Below are 9,930 nucleotides of genomic sequence, written 5' to 3' on the forward strand. Positions count from 1 at the left end.
TCTTATTGCTGCGTTTTTGAGTCATTTTTTTTCCTGAAGAGTTTTTTACTTTACTTTACGAATATCAGGTTTGTTTTCCTCGTTGTGGATCTCACATCTGAAGTCGGAGCTGATGGTCGCTGTGAGCCGGAACGAAAATACAGCACAACTTGTTTCCACTCTCAGTCGGACTTATTTCGTCTAGCGCATAACACACGCACAGTTCAGCATGGACGAAAGCGCGCAGCGGGTACTGGAGCATCTGACTGAGGTAGAGGTTGCTGCAGAAGACATACTCACCGACAAACAACAGGTGCGATTGAGTTATAGGAGCAGTCAATTATCGGGTAATTTCTGTTTTATATGTGGTGTTTATTGAAGTGGTTGACATGTGACAGATTGTGGATCTGGATGTGCGGAGAAACAGAAACCGAGAAGCTCTCAGCGCGTTAAGAAACAACTCACCAAACGGCGAGTACAGACTACAGAATACTGGTTTATAATGCATTAATGGCACATATGCTTGGTGTTGGATGCAGTGTCATGCGTATAAAACTTGTACTACGTATAAAGCACATATATAAGTACACGTATCTTCCAAAGTAATAAATATTTCATTTATAATGTGTCAGTAATAGGGTTATTAAGCTTATAACCACACCTAATGTAACACCCCGGTATGTTTACTACAGGTTTATTTTTTGTAATTTACCCTAGAATGTTTAATTAACTTGTTTTACTCATGATTTATCAGTTCAGTTCACTATGTTGTCATTTTAGTTTTTATGGCTTGAATTTTTGCACCTTTTTTTGTGAATATGGGTTTAAAAAATCATCCTATGGGTATCCAAAATCTAATAATTTACTAATATTTAATATGATTGTATTATATATGTAATATTAGGGATATTCAAACAAAGAAAAGTAAGTTATCATGACTCCAACCACTGAAAACACACAACTTTTTTATATTTACAAAGTTTTTTTTTTTTTGGCACATTTGGGCTCAGTCCCTTTAGTCATTAGGGGTCGCCACAGTGGAATGAACTAAGTTTTCCAACTATTCCAGCACATGCTTTACACAGCGGATACCCTTCTAGCTGCAATCCATCACTGGGAAACACCCATACATACTCATTCACACACTCATACACTATGGCCAGTGTAGTTGATCAGTTCCCCTATAGCGCATGTGTCTGGACTGTGGGGGAAACCGGAGCACCAGGGAGGAAACCCAAGTCAACACAGGGAGAACATGCAAACTCCACATAGAAACACCAACTGACCCAGCTGGGACTCAAACCAGAGACCTTCTTGCTGTCAGGCCACAGTGCTAACCACTGAGCCATCATGTCGCCCTAATATAAATTCAGAAAACTGTTAATTATAAATAGTGAAATCATATTAGCAGCCAATGACTATCACAGTCCAGTATTGTTCACAGTCAGCTCAATAGAGCGGATGTTGTTTTGAAGTCATATTTACATGCCATTTCTGACCAAATATTCAAAGTAGCATAATAAACATTATAGAGAGGGAGTCACAAGCTGACACTGTTGAAATGAATGAATGTGTGTGTATAAAACAAACTTTACCTCAATAAACACATATTGTATTTTACATAAGAAGATGTTCAGAACAAAATAAACACAGATTTCTTCTACAAAGAGCAAAACTAATAGATGATGCCATTTGCTCTGTAATCTTATTTTGTTTGCCTAATGCTGGTTCTCATTTGAAGTTTGTCTCTGCACATGACAATAAAATTGAATCCGATCTAATCTAGATAATGTAAAGGTGTGTTTTGGAAATATGTTCATCAAATTCCCTCAAGAAAGCACCAGATCAATGATCCTGAAAGGTGAGTGTGTCTTTTTCAGCTGTGCTTTTGTGTGAATAACCCTTCACATGTGCCACTGTGTTTAATAAATGAGCTGTTCTACTGTTCCTGACAGACCAAGAGCAGCTTGATAAGGAAATAACAGACCTCCGCACACGACTGAAAGCGAAAGTGAACCGTCTCAATGAGCTACAAGGTAGAGCTGCTTCATCAGTCTCTTGCTCAGTCATACTTATAAATGGTGTAAACATCTGTGCCGAAGACAAGACGTGTTATTTAGTCTGCGTCTTAGTATTTTTATGTACTTAAAAAGCATTTATATTAGTGCTGGACAAAGATTAACCACATCCAAAATAAAAGTTTATTTGTGATGTTTGTGTGTAATATTCATTCATTCATTTTCTTGTCGGCTTAGTCTCTTTATTATTCCATGGTCGCCACAGTGGAATGAACCGACAACTTACCCAGCAAGTTTTTACGCAGCGGATGCCCTTCCATCTCTGGGAAACATCCACACACATTCACACACACAATCATACACTGCGGAGAATTTAGCCTACCCAATTCACCTGTACCGCATGTGTTTGGACTGTGGGGGAAACCGGAGCGCCCAGAGGAAACCCACGCGAACGCAGGGAGAACATGCAAACTCCACACAGAAACGCCAGCTGAGCCGAGGTTCGGCCCAGCGACCTTCTTGCTGTGAGGCGACAGCACTACCTACTGCGCCACTGCTTCGCCCGTGTGTGTATTATATTTATATTTATTATATATTTATGATACTTGCATACATGTAAACAAAACTACAAAACTATTTTGTTACATAGATATTTAAATTTATGGCTACACTTTACAATAAGGTTCATTAGTTAATGCATTTACTAACATGAACTAATCATGAACAACACATGTACAGCATTTATTAATCATTATTGAACATTTACTAATGCATTATTAACATTCAAATCCATGCTTGTTAACATTAGTTAATGCACCATGAGTTAACATGAACTAACAATGAACTACTGTATTTTCATTAACTAACGTTAACTAACATGAACAAATACAGTAGTAAATGTATTGTTTGTTTATGTTAGTAAATGCATTAATTAACATTAACTAATAAACCTTATAGTAAAGTGTGACTATATATATATATATATATATATATATATATATATATATATATATATATATATATATATATATATATATATATATATATATATATAAATTATTAATAGTTTGTACTCTGTAAAACCCAAAAGGTTAAGGTAACTAAAACTATTTGAGGAAGCTGATTGCAACAAACTATTTAAGTTCAAAAACTAATTCTAATGAGTGCTGTGAACTTAATCCATTTGAGTAAGCAAAGCAATTTGAGCACTTTCAAACTAAATAGATGAAGAGAACTTAAACCAACTGAGTACTGTACAACTCGATAAGTTAAGGCAACTCAAACCGTTAAAAAGAAACCGATTGCTACAAACCAAAAAAAAAAAAAAACTGATCTATATGAGTCCTGTGGACTTACTCCATTTAAGTTGAAGTAATGAGGTATTTAATGAACTCATCACCTTCAACACTGAGTTCCGAACTCAATTTTCAAATGAGTAGAATTAACTTTCAGTCAATTTTGAGTTAACTACACTCGATTCATTTCATAAAGTTGACTGTTTGGTTTTACAGTGTACTACAGTGTTATCTAAATAAACATTTTCTCAAATATTTGCATGCGTTTGTGTATTTATATATACAAAATAAATAAATAATACATTAATTTGGATGTGATTTAGTTATGATGATTGTTTGCCCAGCACTAATTTAAATGCATCTCTCTGCTTTAATGTTTCAGATGGGTTTTGTAGCACTGAAATGTCAAAACACGGCTGAACTAATGCTGCATCCTTATTCAATCATAAATGTTTGACTCATTTCAGGATTGCGGGAGCAATTCAAGCATTTTCCATTTGCTTTCCTTAAAGTGGACTATACTCCAAATGTGTAGTTTACAGTAAACTGAACGCAATATTAATGTCAAATGATGCTAAATGTGATGGGGAACATTTCAATCTGCTACTGATTGTTGAATCAATAACAGAGTTGACAGTAATGCCTTCTAAAACTGTAAATACCCGAGCATCTGATCTCCTCTTTTGCTTGGTTTTTTACACAGGTAAACCTGAGCTTAGAGGATACAACCTTGCTCCTCTGAGCAGTGATGAAGTAAAGGCGATTAACAGCCTTCTGAAGAAGTGAAGTTGATGAAATGAGTTATTCAGACTGCTTTGAGCCTGGAAATGGGTTGATGTATTGAGCAGTGCACTGGAGCACTAAACCAGCGGTGACTTCACCCACTCCACACAAGATCTGTGTCCTTCTCTTTGGTTTATTCAGTGGTTTTTTCATGCATGGTGTTTGTCAAGTCTGGTCCATGTTCTGTGGGATGTGAGATCATTCACACTTGTGCTTCTTCCCTGTTTCATTTTGAACAGGTTAAAATCAATTGCTGTTTTGTTGAGTGCACATATGAGGATGTTTTGTTGGTCATAATTCAATGCATTTGTGTTTAAATAACTGGATTATACTGTTTAAAATAAAATTAACTGTTGAAGAGAGAAGCCAGAATAATGCACAGATTTCCTGCTGGGTATTCTTATTCATTCATTTTCTTGTCGGCTTATTCCCTTTATTAATCCGGGGTCGCCACAGCGGAATGAACCGCCAACTTATCCAGCAAGTTTTTACACAGCGGATACCCTTCCAGCTGCAACCCATCTCTGGGAAAAGTATTATTATTATATTTTTTCTTACTTTCACAGATTCTGTTAATAAACTGCATCATTTTAATACATTTTTAAATATTTCTTTTGATCTATTATGTAGATGTGGTCCTTCAAAAAATAAATAAAGGATCTCCATGTCGCTCTGCTGGATATACTGTATATCAGGGGTGTCCAAACTCAGTCCTGGAGGGCTGGTGTCCTGTAGAGTTTAGCTCCAACCCTAATCAAACACACCTGAAGCAGCTGATCAAGCTCTTACTAGATATACTAGAAACTTCCTGGCAGGTGTGTTGAGGCAAGTTGGAGCTAAACTCAGCAGGACACCGGCCCTCAGGACTGAGTTTGGACACTCCTGCTGTATATGGTTAACAGCATTTATCTCTGTATTTTCTGCAGGTCTTTGTTTAGCCAGCAGATGGCAGCTTTGCTTTGTGTTAGTTTTATGTTGCAGTAAGTACAGTTGAAGGCTGAATTGGCCTATTCATGTAGTTTAGTAAAACTATATCATTTGAGCATCGATATCGCAGTGTGTAAATCTGCAGTCGTCACATTGCAAGATTAGATTGTTTATTAAAGATAAAGATTCATTCATTTTCTTTTCGGCTTAGTCCCTTTATTAATCCGGGGTCGCCACAGCGGAATGAACCGCCACTTATTCAGCATATGTTTTACGCAACGATTGCCCTTCCAGCTGCAACCCATCACTGGGAAACACCCATACACTATTGCATTTACACTCATACACTACGGCCAGTGTAGTTGATCAGTTCCCCTGTACCGCATGTGTTTGGACTGTGGGGGAAACCGGAGCACCCGGAGGAAACCCACACCAACACGGGGAGAACATGCAAACTCCACACAGCAATAGATAAAGATATTATTAAACATAATTTAAAAAATGTATATCTTTCTACAGTGATGTTATTTTATGTTTAATTGGGCTAGTTAGAAAACCAAAACCAAAGCACTGTTCACTTCACTTGTATCTCAGTTGAGTTATATTTGCTTGTAATTTATTATAATTTATGCAGATGCACCACACAGAAAATGTTTGAATTATTCCAGTCGATATAATTTAGTGAAATATTTCAAAATAGCGCTATTCAAACCATCTGGTGATAGTAATATTGCAATGTATACGGCAGGAAAACTATATAGCGCAATGCCTGAATTTTCCAATATCGCGCAGCCCGAGAATTCCGAGTGATGTTTAACAGTGAGAAGATTTTTAAACACAATAGTTTTAATAACTGATTAGTTTCATCCAAGGATGACAGTACATCATATTTTACTAGTTATTCTGCAAGACTAATATTCAGCTGACATTTAAAGGCTTAATTGGGTTTAGGCAAGTCATTGGTCAACAACAGGCGACAATCCTAAACTGAATAATTAAATAAAAAACATTACGTTTACAAAAATAAAGCAGGACAAACTGCGCTAAACATCATTATTAGTTGTGACTTTGTAAATATTTAAAGAACAATAAGACTGGCTAATAAGTCTGATAAATCTGAAGTAATTTGTGAAATTGATGCTGATGCAGAAGTTTAGGCTCAAGATGATTGTTAAAAGCCATCAGCGTAAAGAGTAAATGAGGAGATCTGCTGCCTAAACGTCTGTCGTCAATATTAACCAGGCTGTTTCAGCTGGATAGTGTTTTCTGTGTGAGTCTCTGGCTGTAGATGTCAGTGTTTGCTCAGGTTTACTGTGTTTGCTTTGCGCTTGTGTTAACGTTGATGATTTAATGGGCAGATGGTCAATGTAAAACTCTCCGCTCCGTTGTTTTGAAAAGATGTGAAATAAGCAAAGGGAGGCTCTTAAATGAAAAGCGGGATCAAGCTGATTTAGCATTGATAGGTCAATAAGTGAAGCGTACGGAAGTACTGTGTGTTGGTCATTGTGTGTTTGTGTGTTTGTTTGTGTGCGTGCGGTGGTGCTGGTGCGTGCTGATGAGTTTATGAGTCAGGATGAGGTGGGAAACAGAAGTCTGTTCTCAGTTATATAATCTCCAAACACCACATTCCAGCAGAGCAGAACGACATGTGAAAACACATTCAGCAGCTTCAGAACATCCAGCCTGATCCGTTTATGCAGAAACACTGACACGGTGTTACTGAGAGACAGATTTCAGGCTTCACACCATTCATTCATTTTCTTGTTTTTACGCAGCGGATGCCCTTCCAGCTGCAACCCATCTCTGGGAAACATCCACACACATTCACACACACACACTCGTACACTACAGACAATTTAGCCTACCCAATTAACCTGTACCGCATGTGTTTGAACTGTGGGGGAAACCGGAGCACCTTCTCAGTGGGTGAGGCTCAAACCAGCGACCTTCTTGCTGTGAGGCGGCAGCACTACCTACTGCGCCACTGCGTCACCTATTAATATTATTATTACTATTATTATTATTTGAATATTCTACACACTCATACCTTTTTAAGGTTCACTTTTGTACCCTTAATATACTATGAGGTGCACATTTGTACTTTTTAGGAATTAATATGCATCTTAAGGTCCTGTTAGGAACAGAAATGCACCTTATACCTTTATTTGTGTGAGTGTATTATGAATACATAAGCACAAGATAAGCAGCTCCCTTTTCATTATAGGTCAGATTAACCTTTTTAGTCAGTAAATCAGATATTTAGCTTGAAGTTTGAACTCTGGGATTGATTCTGCTGAGCCACAGAAATATTTACAACACTGAAACACCAAGAGCAACTCATCTCTGATGATCCTGCAGTCATTATGATTGAATGCCATCAGGTTTGCGCAGACATGAGTCAAAGCAGAAACTGTCTGTTCAAGCCTTAGTTGTGCCCCATTATTACAGATGTATAATTTAAGCAGTGCACTTGCCGAAGGGGATCCGTGAAGAGCGCAGCATTCTGCTGTCTGTTTGTCCATGACAAATCCTGAACAGCTTAAAGAGACACCACACAAAAATACAACATTCTGTCATCATTTACTCACACTTCCTTTACTTGTTTAAACCCTGTTTGAGTTGCATTATTCTGTTGAACACTAAAGAAGATATTTTGAAGAATGTTGGAAACCTGTACCCACTGGCGTCTATTTCTAAAGTCACTGCAAAAATGCTTTTCTTACTTACAGTTTGTGTCTTGTTTTTAGTCCAACTATCAAACAAATCGTAAATCAAGAAGCGTTTTCTAGAAAAGAGAAGGATATTGTCTTTTTTTCCGGAAAAAAAAGTGTCGAAATTAAGAGATAATCTTAAGAATTATTTAATTATTAAGAGTCTGCAAATGGGGTAAGAAAGATTATTCATTCATCCATTTTCTTTTCGGTTTAGTCACTTTATTAGTCCGGGGTCGCCACAGCGGAATGAACCGCCAACTTATCCAGCACGTTTTTACGCAGCGCATGCACTTCCAGCCGCAACCCATCACTGGGAAACACCCATACACACTCATTCACACACCATTTCCGCTCATTATTTCCGTGAACAACACTATATATTTTTTGCTTGTCTGGAGAAAGCTTCTCGTTTAAAGGAGTTTGTTGATATTTGGACTAGAAACAAGACTAAAACTCTATCTGGGAAAAGCAGTTTTGCTGTGTAACTATTGACTTCCATAGTAGGAAAACAAATACTATGTATAGTAATAGTTACATGCTTCTAACATTCCTCAAAATATCTCCTTTTATGTTCATCATGCAGAATAAACAGGTTTTAGAGAAGTACGCTGAAAAACAAGACCTTTACTGTTTGTGCAAACTACTTATTTAAAACGAGCTGAAGCAACACAACTCTTGTGTTTTTTGTGAGGACAACTTAATTGTTTGATGTTCAGTCCACTGGCTCTGTAAAGATGATCAGTTGACTTTACTGAAAGTGAGCAAACGTGTTGCCTTAAGTGTTTTAAGTAAATGGCACAATATGAGAAGTTAAATTAACTTAATAGGTTACAAGTTATGACAGGTTTACTCACTCTTTTATAAAGGCAGGTAAATAATCGCTTTTTACAGTGCATGAGTCAATAATAAGCAAATTCCTCCAAATGCTGCTTTAATGAAATGATGGAGAAGGTGTTTCCACAGAAGATGTCAGTGCGGTGTCTCACAGCAAATGTTTTTCTACTTACATTCAGTTGTTGTGGGAAAGTTGTTGCTTTTGGCTGTGGAGTTTTGCAGTTTAACTTGCGTTCTTATTTTCCCTGTGAGAGCAAGAGCAGATTCTGTCAAAACCCTGACAAGTAAATTACAAATCGATCCATCATCTTTCATGCAGCTTATTTTGGACCTGTCTGTGGTCTTTCATTTTTTTATCTGGTGGTTTAGAGCTCGACTGAGCCCTCCTCATTTGATGTGTTGGAGATGTCCTGCTGTTCTCTTATTATTTCAAAGTCAGGCCAATCTAAATCTAAAAATCTCCCGCTCTCTTTATTTGCAACTAATTTGCTGGTTAGGCTTTTAATACAATTGAACAGTATGTATTACCAATACCTGTACATCATTTAAAAAAGAAAACAGTATCACAAAGGGTTTCACAAACCTGATGTAGTTTGAACTACTTTTTAAAATGTCTTTAAAGAATGTTTATTCATGCTTTTAATGGATGACGGTGGTTTGTTTTGTAGCCAATTGGTAAAAAGGGGCTTTCTTAAGGGGGCTAAAACATTGACCTCAGCAGTTTTTACATTTTATATATATATATATATATATATATATATATATACAATTGAAGTCAGAATTATTAGCCCTCCTGATTTTTTTAGGCCGCTTGTTTATTTTTTCCCCAATTTCTGTTTAACGGAGAGAAGATTTTTTTAACACATTTCTGATCATAATAGTTTTAATAACTAATTTGTAATAACTGATTTATTTTATCTTTGTCATAATGACAGTAAATAATATTTGACTTGATATTTTTTAAGACACTTCTGTACAGCTTAAAGTGACATTTAAAGGTTCAATTAGGTTAATTAGGTTAATTTGACAGGTTAGGGTAATTAGGCAAGTTATTGTATATCGATGGTTTGTTCTGTAGATTAGCGAGAAAAAATATAACTTAAAGGGGCTAATAATTTTGTCCCTAAAATGGTGTTTAAAAAATTAAAAACTGCTTTTATTCTAGCCGAAATAAAACAAATAAGACTTTCTCCAGAAGAAAAAATATTATCAGACATGCTGTGAAAATGTCCTTGCTCTGTTAAACAACATTAGGAAGATATTTAAAAAAGAAGAAAAAAATTTTAAGGGGGTGAATAATTCTGACTTCAACTGTGTGTGTATATATATATTACCAGCCACATATACAGTTGGAGTCAGATTCATTCGCCCTCCTGTTAA

At 36.5% G+C, this 9,930-nt stretch overlaps 1 protein-coding gene across 1 annotated transcript; it reads left to right on the forward strand.

Moving 5' to 3' along the window:
• Positions 1-173: 173 nt before the first annotated feature.
• On the forward strand, positions 174-5,196 carry pdrg1 (p53 and DNA-damage regulated 1). The gene is made up of 5 exons (NM_001017757.2): positions 174-292; positions 378-450; positions 1,766-1,840; positions 1,935-2,015; positions 3,996-5,196. The coding sequence occupies exons 1-5, from the start codon at positions 209-211 to the stop codon at positions 4,076-4,078; spliced, it is 396 nt and encodes a 131-aa protein (NP_001017757.1). The 5' UTR covers positions 174-208; the 3' UTR covers positions 4,079-5,196.
• Positions 5,197-9,930: the final 4,734 nt, after the last annotated feature.

This window comes from Danio rerio, chromosome 11, assembly GCF_049306965.1.
Source record: "Danio rerio strain Tuebingen ecotype United States chromosome 11, GRCz12tu, whole genome shotgun sequence".
Classification (NCBI taxonomy): Eukaryota; Metazoa; Chordata; class Actinopteri; order Cypriniformes; family Danionidae; genus Danio; species Danio rerio.